Source organism: Paroedura picta, chromosome 3 (genome assembly GCF_049243985.1).
Source record: "Paroedura picta isolate Pp20150507F chromosome 3, Ppicta_v3.0, whole genome shotgun sequence".
NCBI classification, from domain to species: domain Eukaryota; kingdom Metazoa; phylum Chordata; class Lepidosauria; order Squamata; family Gekkonidae; genus Paroedura; species Paroedura picta.
Window position 1 is genome coordinate 6,298,017 of NC_135371.1, and position 18,500 is coordinate 6,316,516.

Consider the following 18,500-nt stretch of genomic DNA (forward strand, 5'->3'; position numbering starts at 1 on the left):
ACCAGATGAGAACATCAAGCTCTTTGTCTTGTTTCCCATAAGAAGCCACCCGGATGCTCTCCTGTTGAGTATGTCACCTCCCCACCTTGTGTTCCAAGCTACACCGCTAGTGAATCCAGAAGCTCTGTTTAGCTATTGTTTGCGAGATCACCTGCTTTTCCACATGGAGGCTCCATTCTTAACTTTAAAAATTATTTATATTTCAGAAGCTTATGCCACCCTTCCCCAAGGGCTCAGCGTGGCTTCCAACATATCCACACCAAAAAAATAAATATTAAAACATTTCAATATTAAAATCCAGCTTACATTTTAAAAACAGGGGGCTCACCATTTTCTCTCTGGTGGGAGGAAGTGGGAGTAAACTGCTACGCTGTTTTGGCCTAAGTAGCATACAGATGTTTCCCATTTAGGGAGGCAAGTCTGTTGGTATGGGCCTCTGTGGGCCCCCACCATAGGCCTGGCGGTACAGCTCTGTTTGACAGGCCCTGCAGAATTGCTTTCAATTCTGCAGGGCCCTGATCTTACTCAGGAGAGCGTTCCACCAGGCCGGTGCCAGGACAGAAAAATCCCTAGATCCAGCTAAGGCCAGTTTAACTTCTCCGGAGCTCAGATTCTGGAGCAGATTTTGGGTGCTCAATTGCAAGTTTATCTGGGGGGGCTTATGGGAGAAGACGGCCCCCTTGGGTACAAAGGTCCCTGACTGCTTAGGGCAGGCTTTCTTAAACAGGGTTTCGTGAAGCCCTGGGATTTCACCAATTGGGTGGGAGCTATTTTTTAATATATCTTTAATACTTCCATGGGCGAAGCCTTCCGCAGACCGAGCGCTCAAATGGCTCTTTCCTCCAGACGCTTTTTCACCCGCACCACCCAATCGGAGCTCAGGCCTTGGCTACTCAAGCGTTCGGAACATTTCGAGCCCTTCTCTCTGGCTTGGCCAGTCTTCTGTGACCGACGCCAGAAGGTCCTCCCGCGTTTGGATCACATACAAGGTTCTTCTTCTGAGTGGATTTTCTGATGCAGAAGAAGACCATATTTGGTGGACAGTCTCATCCCACAGTCGGAACATTCGTGGGATTTCTGCCCAGCGTGGGTTTTCCTCACGTGCACAATAAGTTGCAGCTTCTGATGAAATGCTCTCCCACAGTCTGAGCACGGGTAGGATTTCTCTCCGGTGTGGGTTCTCTCGTGCAGCACCAGAGAATAGTTCCAGCGGAAACTTTTGTCGCAGTAGGAGCATGTGTACGGTTCCTTCCCGCAGGCCGCAGGGTCCAGAGGGCTCTCTTTGTGGGTCTGGATGTGCATGGCCAGTTCCGCAACCACGTCGAAAGCTTTCCCGCAGGCAAAGCACGTAAACTCCTCCTTGGCGGTGCGAGTTTGCTCATGATCCACAAGGTCCGAATTTTGGGCGAAGCTTTCCTCGCAGGATTCGGACAAGGCGGGGTGGGTTCTCTCGTGCTGCTCGAGGTCCCAGTTCCGACGGAAGCCCTCCCCACACCGCAAGCATTTGTGCAGCTTCTCCTCCCTGTGGATCCTTTGGTGGGTTTTAAGACCGTGGTTGCTCATGAACTTATCCCCACACACCGTGCACTTGTAGGGTTTCTCCACAGCTTTTGGGATTTCTTTCTGCAAGTTCCCCCCAAAGTTATTCCCACAGTGTGAGCATTTCTGAGGCTTGTGTTTCTCTTGTTTTCCACAGTGGGCACATTTATACAGACTCTCCCCCACGTGGATTCTCTCGTGAGACAAAAGGTCAGAGCTGCTCCAAAAGCTCTGGCTGCAATGCCAGCATTCGTAAGTCTTCCCTCCTGCCTGGCTCCTCTCAGAAGGCGGAAGGTGCGGGCTCGGACCCTGGGGTGCTTCAGATGTCCTGTCCTCCATCTGCTGTGGGGCTGGGGCTTCGCTAAGACTTTGGTCGGTAGCTTCAGAAAGAAAAAGCGTCGCGGCTTCTGTCTCATGGTGATTTCCGTCTGGATCCTCGACCCCTTTTCTCCCACGCAGAGAATCCTCCTCCTTGGCTCTTTCCGATGCCATCTCCTGCAGTTTCTCTTCCTCAGGGCTTTCCAAGAGAGTCTGCAGCTCCTCCTCTGTTTTGCTCAGCCACCCGTCATCTGCTGGAGGAAAAGGGGAGAGGCCAGAAGTAAAATTAGGTGGCCTTACTTGAGATTAGTGAGGTGGTATTCCAAATGCGGCCGCACCACAGATCTATACGAGGGCATTACGATTGCAGCTGTTTCACTCTCAGTCACTTTCCTAATTAACCCCTAACAGAGAATTTCCCTTTCCCCCCACTTGGCAGGGCACTTTCACTGCGATCTTTCCCTGAATCCCAGAGCTAGGAGGACAACGAACCCATAGCAGCAGCATTACAGAAGGTAGCAGGAATGAGACGTAATCTGACGCTGGCTCCATGATGTTATCTCTAGCCAGGGCCGAGATGATGTTAGCGTCATTATCCTGGCCTCAACCAGATGCCTGGCGGAAGAGCTCCCGTCTTTCAGGCCCCACGGAAGTGAGACTGCTAAGCTCTTCTGGGACCTAAGCTCTTCTGGGAGCTCATTCTACCATGTTGAGACCAGGACCATAAAGGCCCTGACCCTGGTGGAGGCCAGTCGGACTTCCTGCTGTGGTTCGAAGAGAGCCAGTTTGGTGTAGTGGTTAGGAGTGCAGACTTCTAATCTGGTGAGCCGGGTTCGATTCCCCGCTCCCCCACATGCAACCAGCTGGGTGACCTTGGGCTCGCCACAGCACTGATAAAACTGTTCTGACCGGGCAGTGATATCAGGGCTTTCTCAGCCTCACCCACCCCACAGGGTGTCTGTTGTGGGGAGAGGAATGGGAAGGCGACTGTAAGCCGCTTTGAGCCTCCTTCGGGTAGGGAAAAGCGGCATATAAGAACCAACTCTTCTTCTTCTTCCTCTTCGAAGAGCAAAGCACTCTCCAGGGGGCAAAGGCAGACAGGTGGTCCCTCAGATACGCTGGACCCAGACCGCAAAACGGCCTTGAAGTTTAAGACCAATACCTTGGACTGGATCCGGAATTAAGCCGGTAACCAGTGCAGCTGCCTCAGCGCAGGCTGGATATGGGCTTCCCAGGATGTCCCCGTGATTCTGTATCAAAAACTGGCACAGCCAAAGTCCTGGAATTAATACGCTCAAAAAGAACAAAACTCTTTTAATATCCAACATTTGGCGCATTGGCGAGTTCCTTACCCAACACACCGGTGTCCTTTCCCTGCTCCATCTTGGGAAATGCCTCCTTCTCCGCGTGGCTTCGCTCCCCTTCAACGAGGTCCAAATTTTGGCTGCAGCTCTCCCCACAGTACGGTAACTCAGTGGGGTGGACTGTCTCGTGGCGCCCAAGGTCAGAATTCCTACGGATAAAATCCCCGCAGCGGGAGCCTTTGTAGGGTTTCTCACCCCTGGGGACTCTCTGGTAGGTTTTAGTACCAGAGATGCTTTTGAAGCTATTCCTGAGCACAGCGGAATTGTACGTTTTCCCACTTGAGGAACTTCCCTTGCATGAATTCCCCCACAAGTTATGACCGCAGTGTGAGCATTGAAGGGGCGCCTCCCCTGTGAGGACTCTTTTGCTTTCTCCACAACGCCAGCATTTATACAGTCTCTCTGCCATGTGGGTTCTCTCGTGGGACAAGAGGTCCAGGCTGCTTCCAAAGCTTAGGCCGCAATGCCAGCACTTGTATGTTTTCTGTACCGCTAGGCTCTCCTCATGAGTCAAAAGGGGTGGGCTTGGACCAAGGTTTTCCTTGTGTGGCTCACATTTCACCCCCTTCACCTGCTGCAGGGCTGTGGCTTCACCTTGACTTTGGTGAGGGCCTTCAGGTAGACCAGGCTCCGTGGCTTCCGTCTCCTGGTTATTTCTGTTCTGACTCTCAGCCCCTTTCCTACTACAAGGTGAATCCTTCTCTTTGGCTGCTTCTGATGTCATCTCCTCTGGTTCCTTTTCCTCGGGGCTTTCCAAGGAAGGCTTCACCTCCTCCGTTTTGCTCAGCCTCTCATCGCCTGCTGGACAAGAAAGGGTAAATTCAGGTGATGTTACTTGAGATAGGTGAAGAAGAAGGGTTGGCTTTTTTAATACCCTGCTTATTGCTCAGTCTGAACAGCTTTATCAGTGCCGTGGGGAGCCCAAGGTCACCCAGCTGGCTGCATGTGGGGGAGCGCAGAATCGAACCCGGCATGCCAGATTAGAAGTCCGCACTCCTAACCACGACACCAAGCTGAACTCCTTTGAGAGATTTAGCTATCCTTCATGAATATCCCCATCCTTCACCACCCAGGACATCACAGCAGGTCAACCAATCACTAGAAGAGGCATGTGGGCAGGCAGTAGGCAAGTCAGAGCCAAACTTTAATCCCTTTCTGGACAATTTAAGAAATATGCGACTGCGGCCCTGGAAGCCGGCCCATTTTGTTCAAAAGAGCACTCTGGCTGGAGCAGGGAGGACTCCAGGAATTCATTAAGACCAGCCCTGCCTGGGAAGTCCTACCTGAAACATTGGCGCTTTCTTCAACGTCCTGGTTGGCTTCCGAGAAATGCAGGGTCTTGGCCCTTCCCGGCAATTCCGTGCTTGTCTCGGGTCCATTTATGGTGTCTTCTGATGAGCCCTGAATCTGAAGGGGAGGAGGGATTAAAAATTGGTTTTGTTTGTTTCACCAGGGAAGAGGGGACCTTGCCTTCTTGGGGGACAATCTCATTTTTGGGGGGGGGATCTTGTTCTCACCTGCGGTTCCCCCCCTTTGGCACCCTGCAGTGGCTTCAGGAACTCCTCCGCCAGGCTCACCGCTTGGGCGCAGTTCTCCGGATTGTTCTCGCTGACCCAGCGCTGCATCTCCGGGGGCAGGACAGCCAGGAGCTGCTCCAGGGCCAGCTGGTCCAGGATCTGCTCCTTGCTGTGCCTCTTGGGCCTCAGCCACTGGCAGCACAGCTCCTGCAGCTGCCGGCAGGTCTCCCGAGGGCCCGCCCCTTCTTGATAACTGAGCGACCTGAAGCGCCAGCGCCACATCTCTGCCCGGACGGTATCCCAAGTTCGGGCTTGCTTCTTCTCCTTCCCTTCATGGTCCTGCTTTGCTTCTCCGGTGGGAATTGACTGGGGCTGGGAAGCCCCCAACCCACCAGGCTCTGTCAGGCCCTCAGAAGCTGCTGGAGCCGTTCTTGGTTCAGGCTGTTGTGGACCATGCCCTCTAGAGCAAGGAGCCTGAAATGTGTTCAGGAATTCCTGGAACTGGGCATCCCAAAATTGGTTGGGCTCTTCCTCCAGCTCTTGTTCGCCACTCGGCCCCGGTATGAGACTGTCTGCTGTTTCCATTTTTCCAGGATGTCGAAACATGGGGGCTTTTCAATAAAAGGCGGGACCTGATGACGTTTTCAGATAATACTACACTCTTCCGTGGACAAAGACAAAAAACACGGAGACAAAGGAAAAGTATAACACAAAAATAGTTGATTGGCGTGAAGCCTTCAAATCCTGGCAAACCATAAGATGTGGGGTGAAGATGCAGCAATGGTTACCAACAGATGGTGCTAAAAGGGCATTCAATACATTCATTTGATAGAGCATATGAATCTCATAGCTATCAGTACCAGTTTGGGTGGCAGTCTCCCCTTGAGCATCCATTCATAGAATCATAGAATAATAGAACTGGGACCTCATGGGTCATCTAGTCCAACCCCCTGCACTATGCAGGACACTCACAACCCTCTCGCTCATCCACTGTCACCTGCCGCCCCCTTGAGCCTTCACAGAATCAGCCTCTCTGTCAGATGGCAATCTAGTCTCTGTTTAAAAATCTCCAAAGATGGAGAGATACCCTTTTACATCCTACTAGACGTGTCCTGGAGGCACCAGTTGATCACCGTGGGAAACAGGATCCTGGACTAGATCACAAATGAAAATCCAGCGCAGCCCTTCTTAAGCTTTCAATGGATGCCGTGGTTGCATTTACTTTAGAATCTCTAGAAATACTAAAGGGCATTATTAAATATGCACGTTTAAGGCTGCAGCGAGCAGATTGCTGCACGCATCTCTTTGACCATTTAATGGGCAAAACCAGAAAGAAAAAGTCATCAACACGTGGAATTCACTGCCACAAGAAGTGGTGACGGCTACAAGCATAGACAACCTCAAGAGCAGATTGGATAGACACCTGGAGCAGAGGCCTATCAGTGGCTCTTAGCCACAAGGGATGCTCTGTATTTTTGGTGCTGGGTGGGGGGTAATGGGAGGGTTCATGGAGTTCTGGCCCCACTGGGGGACCATCTGTTGGCACCTGGGTTTTGGCCACTGTGTGGCACAGAGTGCTGGCCTGGATGGGGCACTGGCTTGATCCAACATGGCTTTTCTTATTAAATTAAGGAACAAATACCTATCAATTCAAGGCACAAAACCAGAAAGAGATTGAGAAATCAGTCTACCAGGCAAGAGTCAATCAGGAACCCAGCAGCTTACAATTTAAACAGCCCCTGCCCATGTTAAAGAGAAGAGGAAGCATCTTCAAGACCCAAAGGAATCTGTGGCAAGGAAGGGCCGTTCCTTGCCTTGAGAGCACAAAAGCCCCTCTGAGCTTTCTCTGAGGAAAGCTCACACCTTGAACAGAAGTTGCCTGGCCTTCAAGGGGCCCCTGGACTCAAAACTTTGTTCTGCTGCTTCACACTAACAGACCCACCTGAAGTTCCCCTAAAGAGCGTATCTCAGCTGGAGGCCAGCCTCCCACGGGGACCCCGATCCTGGGGCCAGGAGAAGCAAAGCAACCCGACCAGGTGGGCAGGATCTTCCCTCCTCCCGCACGCACCTGTGGCTCACCTGCCCTCCGCCTCACCTGCCGCCGATCCCGGAGCACCAGAAGCTGCAAGAGGCAAAAAAGGGGGATGCAAACAGCTTCCTTCTGCAAAAGGACAGGAAGGAGCTTTGGTTTTGCCTTGCTTTCCCACGTGGCCACTCTGGGATTGAGAACTCGGTGGCCTTAACCCCTTCCTGGATCACCCCCTGGTCTGAGTGCAGTGGGGCAGGTGGGGCTGATTCTGCTGAGCACCCCCCCCCAAAAAAAAGTGAAAGGTTGCTGCAGCGCCCTGAAAGCTCGCCCTTTTGCAACCTTCTCCTTTGAAAGAGTCGAAAGTGAGGCAGCCCTTTCCTGCCCAGGTTGAGCCGAAACAAAAGCTAAGCATTCGAGTATATGAGTCCCTATGGGGGCTGTCACTACCTCCAGATCTCTACGTTGGACTCGCCACTCTTCCATGGAAGCTCCCTGGGCGACCGTGGACCAGTTGCAGATTATCAGCCTGGCCAACCTCACAGGGTTGTTGTGTGTGGATAAAGTAGCACTGGGGAGAATGTAAGCTTCTCTGGGTCCCCATTGGGGAGAGAGAGGCGGGGTTTCAACAAAGTAAGTATATCAAAATGCATTCCTGGGGATACAATGGCAGTTTTAGAGGGTGGGCGATATGACGTTATGCCTCACTGAGGTCCTTCCTCTGGTTTCACATTTCCCGTCCCTAATCCCTGTATGATGTTGGCATGAATGGGAATGAAAATGAGAGGCCACCACTGAGAAGGGATAAGTGGTGGCAATTTTCTTTTCTCTTCCCGGGTTGCCTGTTGGCTAAGGAGCCAGTTTGGTGTCGTGATTAGGAGCGCGGACTTCTAATCTGGTGAGCCGGGTTCGATTCTGCGCTCCCCCACATGCAGCCAGCTGGGTGACCTTGGGCTTGCCACGGCACTGATAAAACTGTTCTGACCAAGCAGGAATCTCAGGGCTCTCTTAGCCTCATCCACCTCACAGGGTGTCTGTTGTGGGGAGAGGAAAGGGAAGGTGACTGTAAGCTGCTTTGAGCCTCCTTCAGGTAGGGAAAAGCGGCATATAAGAACCAACTCTCCTTCTCCTTCTCCTGCCCATGTTTGCCCTGGTACTGCCCTAAGGGGCAGGGTTAATTGGTAACAGAGTATCATGGAACTGATAGATCTAAAAGGTCATCCCAGTATTGACTGAAAAATAAACTCTTTAGCTCTTATTAGCTGATTATGACAATATGTCTTCTCAGTGAAAGGGAATCTTTTTTACGTGAAGAAGAGTTGGCTTTTATACCCTGCTTTTCACTGTCCAAAGGAATCTCAAAGCAGCTTACAATAACCTTCCCTTTCCCTCCCCACAAGAGTCCCTCTGTAAGGGAGGTGGGGCTGAGAGAGCTCTGAGAGGATGGCTCTGAGAGAACAGTGCTGTCAGGACTGTGACTAGCCCAAGATCACCCAGCTGGCTGCATGTGGACCAGGAGTGGGGAATCAAATAAACCAAATTAGGTGCTGGATAGAGAGTTGGCCATTGTTGGAATTGAATTTTTAGAATTTTAATATGCAATTAATAATCTATTTCTGTATTTTTAACATTCTGCCACAAGCCAAATGGGAGAGAGGCAGTCTAGAAATTTCATAACAACGCCAGCAACATGAGTTAGAATTTTCCCAGCATGCACCGGTCCACCCTCCAATATGCAGACAGCTTATATCAGGGGTAGTCAAACTGCGGCCCTCCAGATGTCCATGGACTACAATTCCCAAAAGCCCCTGCCAGTATGGCAGGGGCTTCTGGGAATTGTAGTCCATGGACATCTGGAGGGCCGCAGTTTGACTACCCCTGGCTTATATGCAAGGGTGTAAAAACTCAACAATATTTATATCCCACTTAAACCCCTCCTCCCAAAGCCCCACCCTCCTCAGGCTCCACCCCCAAAACCTCCAGGTTTTCCCCAACCCAGAGCTGGCAACCCTAGGAGTGAGAGAAAAAGAGGAATGCTAATGCGGTGGTGACAAAACCTCAACCAACCATCTCCTCCGTGAGATCCAGAGTCAGATTTCCCTTGCTGAAGGGGAACAAGGAGCCAGCCTAGCCTCTTCAGAGGTAAAAGGAAATGCCGGCAATTCCACCATGCAGCCTCTGGCTGCTGCCCCTTCGTCCCTCTCAGCTTCAGCTCCTGAGCGACTTTTGCAAAACAGAAATGGGAAGAGGGTGGTGAGGAGGAGGAAAGGGTTAAAGAAGCAGAGCTTTGGTGCCCAGAGGGGGCCTGTGAATTTGAGAAGGGCTGATGTCAAAGCTCTGGCTTTGTGCCCCTCTTCCTCGTCTTCTGTTTGAGAAAACTGCCCTTTTTCTGGATTCCCCTCCCTTCTTTTGGAAGATCTGGAGCCTGTTCCCGGGAGTGCAATGGAAAGGCCCCAGGGAGGAGGTGAGATCAAATCCTGGAAGCGGAAAATCTGCAGGGAGGAGAGGACATCGATGGGATTTCAATGCTGGGAGGATTTGTGTTGTCTGTCTAGCATCTGGGGGTGGGGGGTAAAATGACAGTCCATGAAAAAAACACTACCCAGAGGCAAAGTAGCATGCAAGGGTTGCCCTCCGATGAGCCGGCCCTTCATGCCTGTGCCTTTGGCATCAGCTTGTGAAAGATTGCCTACAAGCAGAGGGAAGCAACGGGTGTCTCAATAAACCTGACAGTTCAGAAGAATTCCTGGTTCCTAATAGAGGAGTGAGTCTCAACCTGGGTGTCGGGACCCCTTTGGGGGTTGAACGACCCTTTCACAGGGGCAGCTTAGCTGGGGGGGGGATACTATCCACACAACAACCTTGTGGGGTAGATCGAGATAGAGAATTCGTCTGTCTGGAGCAGCGGAAAAGAGCGAGATTGGCATGGTGGGACAAGAGGCAGAGCTGAACTGAGAAACTCTGGTAAAAAACCCAATTTATATACAATTATGAACAACGGATCTACACGCCATTGGTCAGTTTCGGTTTAATTTCTTGCATAATGTTATGGTTGGAGGTCACCACAACATGAGGAACTGTATTAGAGGGTCACAGCTTAAGGAAAGTTGAGAACCACTGTTAACATTAAACATGAAGGCTGCGACCCACCAAAATACCAGTTCTATTCTGTTCCCAAGAGACCTTGTGCTCTTTTTGAATTTTTTGGTTGTGGGCCATCATTAGGGGCAAGATCTTTTCTACCAATTCTTACGGGGTCTGTTCTCTGGAAGAAACCCTTAAATGAAGATCACAATTAAGCTTACACTCATGGGGATTTATTTGGGAGAAATATTGGGGTACATTCAAAATACGCACAAGCAAAAACATGCACATTAAATTCTACAGGGGGGAAAGGTTAAGAGACTTACTGCACCTGTCTTGGGTCCAAGCTGTTGGGTCCAGGTGTTGAGGGATCAACACACACACACACATTGCAGGTGTGCAAGGCTTGATGTAGAATCTGAAATTCCCAGTCCAGCCCAGTGACTACCTGCTAAGAGGTAGGTGATTGATGATTGGTTGTGAGTTATGGCTGAATCTGATAGGGTGGGTGGCATATGGGGTCGCTAGAGGGATGGAGTAGGCTCATCAAGTGGAACAATACCTTGGCTAGGTGTAATGTGTCCCTAATGGCCCTGTATTGTTTAATCAGGAAGGACTCTGGGGGGAGTGCAATAGGAGACATTTAGGGGCAGGAGATGCTGCTAGGCAGAAATTGTGCTAGACAAAAGAGACAAAAGGAGTTGGAGATAGTACCTGGGGGAATACCTTTCCAATTGATAGTCTAATTGGCTGGGAGGGGATGGTTTTCCACAATGTGCACATTTAGCTCAGTCAGCTGGGCAAGTAGGAAGGAGAAGATAAAGTTGTAGTCCAGTTCAGACCAGATGGAAATCTGGCCTGGCTTCCTAGGTTTGTTGAGGGGCCCTACTAACTCCATGGTCAGTCTCTGCCAGGCTGGTTTTTGCGTGTACCACCCTGCTTAGAGTCCAGTGCGTGAAGGTATCTTTGTGTGAGGCACCCTTCCATTCTGGGACACCTTAGAATCATAGAATTGGAAGGGACCTCCTGGGTCATCTAGTCCAACCCCCTGTGCAGGATGCTCACAACCCTATCGCTCATCCGCTGCAACCTACCTTTATCTAACAATCCTGTGCAAAAGTGTTCCTTCTCACCCACTCCACCACACTGCCTCTCACCCCTGGGCTACACTGGGCGTTTTTGTAAGCTTTCAAAAATGGTGGGCCGGGTTTATTTCTCCCACCTGGTGAGTCTCATTTTGTTTGATTCGATTTCGCTTGTAGAGCAACAAGTCACACCAGGAATCAAAGTGGAGAAGCAGGACCCAGCAGAAGACAAACCCGAGGAGGGACCAGAGGAGAAAAACCTTGATGTCGGCCAGCTCGAGGCGAGCAGTGAACATCTCGCTGAAGCAGCCATGCGTGAGATTAAGCAGGAACCTCTGGAAGAGTCACACCGTTGTTGGGAAGTCGACGGACGGGGGATGCCAGAGGATGTGCAGTCTCCTCCGCAAGGATGGGAAAACCCACAGCTGCCTCAGCCCTGGTCTGAGAAGAACAATGAGGGGTCAAAGATCTCCTTCAAAAGGTCAGGAGATGCTGAACGATGGCCTTGTGAAAAGTGGGAAGCTCCAGAGCCATCCCACCAGGCGGACAGAAGCCAGGATCTACCTGGAAACGTCATGCCTATTGAGACAACAGAGGACACTGTTGGATTGGAGGTCTGGCGTCGGCGCTTCAGGTATTTCGGCTACTGGGAGGCCGAGGGACCTCGAGAGGTTTTTGGCCGACTCCAGGAGCTGTGCCGTCAATGGCTGAAGCCTGAGAGAAACACCAAGGAGGAGATCTTGGAGCTGCTGATCCTGGAGCAGTTCCTGACCGTCCTGCCCCAGGAAATGCAGAGCTGGGTGTGGGAACGCAGGCCGGAGACCTGCAGCCAGGCAGTGACCCTAGCAGAGGATTTCCTGCTGATGCTGAAAGAGTCTGAGAGCCCCAAAGAGCAGGTAAGGGGAGCGTTTCCTCTTGGTTGATGCAATCAGTTCAGAAGGTGAAACAGACACCTGAGAGTCAGTTTGGTGTAGTGGTTAGGAGTGCGGACTTTTAATCTGGTGAGCCGGGTTCGATTCTGCACTCCCGCACATGCAGCCAGCTCGGTGACCTTGGGCTGTTCTGATCGAGCAGTAATATCAGGGCTCTCTCAGCCTCACCCACCTCACAGGGTGTCTGTTGTGGGGAGAGGAAGGGGAAGGCGACTGTAGCCCATTTTGAGACTCCTTCAGGGAGAGGAAAGTGGCCTATAAGAACCAACTCTTCTTCTTCTTCAGTAATATCAGGGCTCTCTCAGCCTCACCTCCCTCACAGGGTGTTTGTTGTGGAGAGAGGAAAGGGAGGGCAACTGTAAGCCACTTTGAGACTCTTTTGGGTAGAGAAAAGCGGCATATAAGAACCAACTCTTCTTCTTCAGTAATATCAGAATAGTTTTATCAGTGCCGTGTCGAGCCCAAGGTCACCCAGCTGGTTGCATGTGGGGGAGCGCAGAATTGAACCTGACATGCCAGATTAGAAGTCCACACTCCAAACCACTACACCAAACTGGCTCTCATCTGTATCATATCTAATACTTCAATCTCTGGTTCAGATTTCCGAACGCTAATCTGATCACATTGGCTTCTTACAGGTCTGATTCTACTTACAGCATTGATTTGCACTGTGTAATTCTCAGTGAGAAAGACAGTCATTACATAAATAAGACGGAGGAGGAGGAAAGGTTTAAGTGTGTGTGTGTGTGTGTTTGTCTTTTTGTTATAGTTTTTGCTCCTGGTGCCAAATCTGTCACAAGCAAAGCAATGTCTGAATTTGTCTCCCGTCTCTTGCCTAGATGGCAGCAAGAGTCCAGGAGCCCCTTAAAGATGAAACAAATTTGTGGCAGGTAGGAGTTTTCGTGAGTCACTGCTCAGTTCTTCAGATACAGCTAAAATGGGAGTCCATCTGTCCTTATCTTTGGAGAACCGAGCAGTTTCTATTGTCATTCAGAACCTCACGGGGAAATCATTGTAACCTTCCAGGACATTCAGTTGCTGACCAAACAGTTCTCTTCCAAAGGAATGTCAAAGGGAGATTGGAATGAGAGAGGCGGATGAATTGCAACTGATCATGAAGCTCAGGTGACAATTTATCCTCCTGGCCTGAATCCAGACCTAGGCTACTTGTCTCATGCTGATTTTTTTTGCCATGCCCACTACCCCTCTGATTATCACACCTCATCCAATCACGCCTGCTGTTGCCGTTCACCTGCTATTGTCATTTGTCTGCTTATGTCATTCGACATTCCAAGATCTAAGGACAGATGGACCTGCCCTTCTAGCTGCATCTGAAGAAGGGAGCAGTGACTCACGAAAGTTCCTCCCTTGCCACAAACTTTGCTGCTTTTGAAGGTGCTCCAGGTCTCTTGCTGTCTCCTACTGCCACAGACAGACTAACATGGCTACCCATCTCGATGTACTTCTGTTTCAGGCCACAAGGATAAATGGAAGAGATCGACCAGAGACCATAAGGAGTCAGCTTCCTGTGGAGACCGGGAAGGAGGACAATGGGGAGACCACCTTTCCTGGTAAGGCTGCCACAGAGCATTCAGGTGCTTGCAAGAGGGTAGTTAATTCTGTTTCCTGGCATTCAGGGCGTGATGGCAATCTCTCCTGTTTTCCTCCCCTGCTTTTTCCAAGCAGTTCTGGGGGCCACGCGCAGTTAGCGCCTTCATCCTGTTTGGGATGCTTGTTGCTTGCTCTGTTTTCTTTCAGTTGTGAGGCACATGGAGCAGGTCTGGAAAAACAGCACACAAAACCCCCGAATAAATAAATAAAACACACTGTTCCCTTTCCTTCCATAATCCTGAGAAATGTAGGTATGTAGTGGGGAAAGACGCTCTCTCCCTGTGTCTCTGTGCCCTCACCAAACTCCAGCCCCCAGAATTGTTGGAGAGAGACCAGGCCAGTTAAAAATGGTACAAAATCAAAGAATGCTTTGATTCTGTGAAGGTTCAAGCGGGTGGCAGGTTACAGTGGATGAGCAATAGGGTTGTGAGTGTCCTGCATAGTGCAGGGGGTTGGACTAGATGACCCAGGAGGTCCCGTCTAACTCTATGATTCTATGGAGTTAACATGAAAAAGAATGGCCAAACGGTGCAGACTAAAGCAATGGAAAAACCGTTTGAGGCAAAGGGAAACAAGATATGCTTGGAACTATGTAGTGAGTCCTTCAAAAGGGAAACTATATTCTTCCCCAAGTATTTAAAGAGTCCTTCAAGAAAGGGAAATGATGCTCTTCCACAAAAAAATTATGACATAAAACTGTAATTTCACAGGAGATAATAAATCCCAACAAAAAATGGAAAGTCATTCTAGCAACCTTCGGTAATAATCGATTATGACCTTTCTCAAGCCTTCATCAGGGCATATCTCTCTAAAGAATAGGAAAAATTATGTTACAAACAGTATTTCTAAGTGTGCTTCTTTCTAATAATGCATCTTCAATAGAACAAGGAACACAGAGAAATTTCTTTGTAAAAGGTAAAGGTAAAGGTATCCCCTGTGCAAGCACTGAGTCATGTCTGACCCTTGGGGTGACGCCCTCTAGCGTTTTCATGGCAGACTCAATATGGGGTGGTTTGCCAGTGCCTTCCCCAGTCATTACCGTTTACCCCCCAGCAAGCTGGGTACTCATTTTACTGACCTCGGAAGGATGGAAGGCTGAGTCGACCTTGAGCCGGCTGCTGGGATCAAACTCCCAACCTCATGGGCAAACAGCTTCAGACAGCATGTCGCTGCCTTACCACTCTGCGCCACAAGAGGACAAGGAACACAGAGAAATTTCTTTGTAGGAGCTTCCAACTTTTCCCAGGCTGCACCCCAAATGTCCAAGAATTTCCCATCCTAGTGTCAGCAGACCTACTGTTGACTCTTTCTCTTCTGCACATGCAGGCCCGGCTCTTACATTGCGGCGTGTGCGTTTGACAGCTTCCTGTTTCCTTTGCTCCAATCACGAGTGGATTTCCTAATGCCTCCGTTTCTTCCATCAGGCGACTGGCAAATCATCGTGAAAGAGGAAGAGGCGGATCTTCAGCTGGAAGGACCGAAAGAAGCAGGCACCCCTGGAGCATCGTGGGGAGGAAAAGAAGGGAAGGTTTGCCAAGTTCCAGAGCAGGAGCCGATCCACCAAAGTCTGGCTGAAAATTACCAGGGAAACCATCTCTGGAAGACAACAGGGCAAGCTTTTCTTTGCGAGGGAGCTGGGAAGCGTTTTCCCAAAAGGACCTTCCAAGAGGGAGGATGCAGGCGCAAGAGGAAAAAGGCCCTGGATGACTGCGGGAAGAGTCTGAACCTTCTAGCGTTTCCGCCGCTAGAAGCCGGAGAAGCAACGTACAAGTCTCCCGAGTGGGGCAAGAGCTTCAAGTTGAAAGTGCATCTTAATATGCGCGGGAGAACGCACCCCGGAGGGAAGCCTTCCATATGGTCAGACTTTGGGAAAAGGCTCCCTCAGCCGTGCAAGGTTTCCCGCCCCCAGGAGATCCATGCCAAAGGGAACCAGCACACCTGCTCCGAGTGCGGGAGAACGTTTAGCAGGCAATCCCACCTCCTCATCCATCAGCGGATGCACACCGGAGAGAAACCGTACGCCTGCTCCGAGTGCGGGAAATGCTTCAGTTACAGCTCGGTCCTTACGGAGCACGAAAGGATCCACACCGGGGAGAAGCCCTACGACTGTTCCGACTGCGGGCAGAGCTTCAGCCGGAGGTCCTACCTCATTCAGCATGAGAGAACCCACACGGGAGTGAAGCCATACGAATGCGCCGAGTGCCAGAAATGCTTCACCCGTCGCAGTGGCCTTCTGCGACATCAGAAACTCCACGTGGCCAAGCAGCCATGTTGACTCCGGTGACTTTCCGTGGGCGATGTTCACAAGCATGGGGGAAATGTGTGGTTTTACAAATATTGGTTGACTGAAAACTCTGTATTTAAGCAAAATTCTTTTTTTTTTTTTTTTTTTTGCAAGAACAGAAGGACTGCCTTCTGGGCTCGGTCCAACCGTCCAGCTTACATACTTTTTTTTCTGTATCTTCCTTCTGTTGTGGTGTCCTTTTTAAGAAATGATGCTCATCCTGGGTTCAGGTGTTGCAGCTCCCGTAAACTCACTAGGTGTCAAGGCTGCCTTCCTCTCTCGGCCCTGATCCATAGTCTGCAATTTACAGGTCACAGAGTCAATAGCATTGAAAGGGGCCATACAGCCTATATCAGTAGTCAAACTGCGGCCCTCCAGATGTCCATGGACTACAATTCCCAGGAGCCCCCTGCCAGCAAATGCTGGCAGGGGGCTCCTGGGAATTGTAGTCCATGGACATCTGGAGGGCCGCAGTTTGACTACCCCTGGCCTATATAGTCCAATCCAACCAAATAATAATACTGATAGCCAGTTAGAAGTCTTGCTGGGCAAAAGTCCCTCCTAGTCCCACCCACTTTCTTAAAAAAACAAAAAACACTTGGTGAGTGCCGTGGCGCCCCTAGACACCATTTTGGGGATCCGTGATATTTATGCAAACAAGGTTGAGAACAGATGGGGCTAATCTGTTGTCTTGTGACAGCATTTTCAACACGAGGATAGTTTTTGGTGCTTTGCCCATGGCTGCTACAGTTTCTGACAGAGCTTGGACACACACACAAACATACACACACACACACACACACACACACCCCAACAGAATATCATCTCATTATAATGATAAATATAACAATTTGTGTACCAGGTTCCCCGAATTCCCAGTTTTCATTTTTTTTAAGTAAGTCTCTTGCTGTTTTCATTGCAGAGATATGTCTTTCCCCTGATATCTTTGCAATGAAAAGGGCTAGAGGATTCCTTTTTGAAAAACAAAAGCTGGAACTGAGATAATGGTCCCCTCTACACAGAAAAATAATACGTACATGGCCTACACACAAATAGCATATAGAACAGCCTTTCTCAACTATATTACTGTTGAGAAACCCCTGAAACGTTCTTCAAGCTTCAAGAAACCCCAGAAGCGGTGCAATTATGCAGAATATGGTTGAGAAGCAGAGCTGTGTCCATGCCCACCTGGGGCCCCTTCCCATCCCCTCCAGGCCCACCATTGGCCATTTGTGTGTGTGTGGGGGGGACGCACAGGTCAACATATGGTCATACCACCCGATAAATGTTTAACACATTTTAAAAATATATTAAAAATCAACTCCCACCCAATTGGCAAACCCTTCTAGGGCCATCAACAAAGCCAGATATATTCCAGTCTATGACAGAGATGGACATCTGTTGTCGCCCCACTGGAGGACCTGCTGTTGGCATCTTGGTTTTGGCTACCGCGGCAAAGAGAATTAGACTGGATGGAACATTGGCCTGATCCAACATGGCTTCTTAATGATATGGAAGTAGGGGTCTGGTTCTCCAGACAACTCCCCCAGTTAAGAAGGTCCTGGCCCATTAACAGACATTTGGAAAGGGACAGCTGAGAGCCAGTTTGGTGTAGTGGTTAGGACTGTGGACTTCTAATCTGGCATGCCGGGTTCGATTCTGCGCTCCCCCACATGCAACCAGCTGGGTGACCTTGGGCTCGCCACGGCACTGATAAAACTGGTCTGACCGAGCAGGAATATCAGGGCTCTCCCAGCCTCACCCACCCCACAGGGTGTCTGTTGTGGGGAGAGTAATGGGAAGGCGACCATAAGCCGCTTTGAGCCTCCTTCGGGTAGGGAAAAGCAGCATATAAGAACCAACTCTTCTTCTTCTTCTTTCCTGGCCTGCAGGTAAATAAACATCCCATGGAGCTCTGAGACCCTTTCTACACTTTTGATTCCTTCTGGATCCCGGGATTTCCCCTCTTCCCCTTCCATCTCCTGGGCTTCGGGCCTTCTGTTGTGGTGGGTGCCCATAGCAACGGGGCCTGCAGTGTTCTGGAAGCCTCCCGACCTTGACCATTTCCTTCTCTCAGGCTATCTGGCCTGCGTTGAGCCTCCTCGCTCTGCCTGTGGACTACTTTACCGAGCAGCGAGTTCGAGAGAACTCCAGTCCTAAGAAAGTCTGCATGAATCTCTGTTTGCCACCTCCAGCAGCAGCTCCGGGCCTTTGGACAGCCACAAACAGGCAAAAATTCATCTGGTGAAGAAGGCTGCCACCTACATGTAATTATAATAGTAGTACATGCTTAGTACTATTTAATAATAACAATATCAATAACATTTTATTTATATCTCACCCTTCCAATGTTCAGGGCAGGATATAGTACACTTTGATCCCACTGTTCCTCCAAAGACAGAGGAGAAGCTAAGTTAGATGGTCATCTCCAGCTGGGATGCCAACCTCCTGGGGATCCCCTGGAACAGCAGCCCATCTCCAGATTTCTGGCTCTTTTTGGGTTGGAAGGTTTAAATAATCCTAGTTATTATAAAATTTTAAACATCTATTTGTAAAAGTCTTTTAAAAAATGCTCTGGTCGCTTTTCTTTCAAAGCTGTTGATTGTGTCCAGCCTGGCCTGCTGCCCTCGCTATGCCTCCAAGCAAGCTGCACTCTGGCAAACTGCGGCCCTCCAGATATCCGTGGACTACAGTTTCCATGAGCCCCTGAAGCTGGCAGGGGTTCATGGGAATTGTAGTC

At 50.1% G+C, this 18,500-nt stretch overlaps 2 protein-coding genes and 1 long non-coding RNA gene across 11 annotated transcripts; 1 reads left to right on the forward strand and 2 right to left on the reverse strand.

Annotated features, from left to right (window-relative positions):
• Nucleotides 1–175: 175 nt before the first annotated feature.
• LOC143834220 (uncharacterized) lies at nucleotides 176–8,951 on the reverse strand. 6 transcript variants are annotated; one of them, XM_077330849.1, is made up of 5 exons: nucleotides 8,832–8,951; nucleotides 4,739–5,399; nucleotides 4,505–4,628; nucleotides 3,210–4,022; nucleotides 176–2,111 (listed from the first exon to the last, which is right to left on the reverse strand). In XM_077330849.1, exons 2-5 carry the CDS (start codon nucleotides 5,342–5,344, stop codon nucleotides 979–981), a joined length of 2,676 nt encoding a protein of 891 aa, XP_077186964.1. In that variant the 5' UTR covers nucleotides 5,345–5,399; nucleotides 8,832–8,951; the 3' UTR covers nucleotides 176–978. The 6 variants fall into 6 exon arrangements, with proteins under 6 accessions (XP_077186964.1, XP_077186965.1, XP_077186966.1 ...); XM_077330850.1 differs by lacking the exon at nucleotides 8,832–8,951 and adding an exon at nucleotides 6,818–6,946 and having other exon boundaries at nucleotides 3,210–4,019; XM_077330851.1 differs by lacking the exon at nucleotides 8,832–8,951 and adding an exon at nucleotides 6,818–6,946 and having other exon boundaries at nucleotides 176–2,108.
• LOC143834283 (uncharacterized) lies at nucleotides 7,206–15,867 on the forward strand. 4 transcript variants are annotated; one of them, XM_077330969.1, is made up of 4 exons: nucleotides 7,206–7,397; nucleotides 11,111–11,829; nucleotides 13,340–13,436; nucleotides 14,901–15,866. In XM_077330969.1, the coding sequence occupies exons 2-4, from the start codon at nucleotides 11,245–11,247 to the stop codon at nucleotides 15,749–15,751; spliced, it is 1,533 nt and encodes a 510-aa protein (XP_077187084.1). In that variant the 5' UTR covers nucleotides 7,206–7,397; nucleotides 11,111–11,244; the 3' UTR covers nucleotides 15,752–15,866. The 4 variants fall into 4 exon arrangements, with proteins under 4 accessions (XP_077187084.1, XP_077187083.1, XP_077187081.1 ...); XM_077330968.1 differs by lacking the exon at nucleotides 7,206–7,397 and adding an exon at nucleotides 8,755–8,906; XM_077330966.1 differs by lacking the exon at nucleotides 7,206–7,397 and adding an exon at nucleotides 9,062–9,228 and having other exon boundaries at nucleotides 14,901–15,867.
• LOC143834447 (uncharacterized) lies at nucleotides 14,160–18,107 on the reverse strand. The gene is made up of 2 exons (XR_013229779.1): nucleotides 17,888–18,107; nucleotides 14,160–16,057 (listed from the first exon to the last, which is right to left on the reverse strand). It is a non-coding gene; the product is annotated as an uncharacterized LOC143834447 (long non-coding RNA).
• Nucleotides 18,108–18,500: the final 393 nt, after the last annotated feature.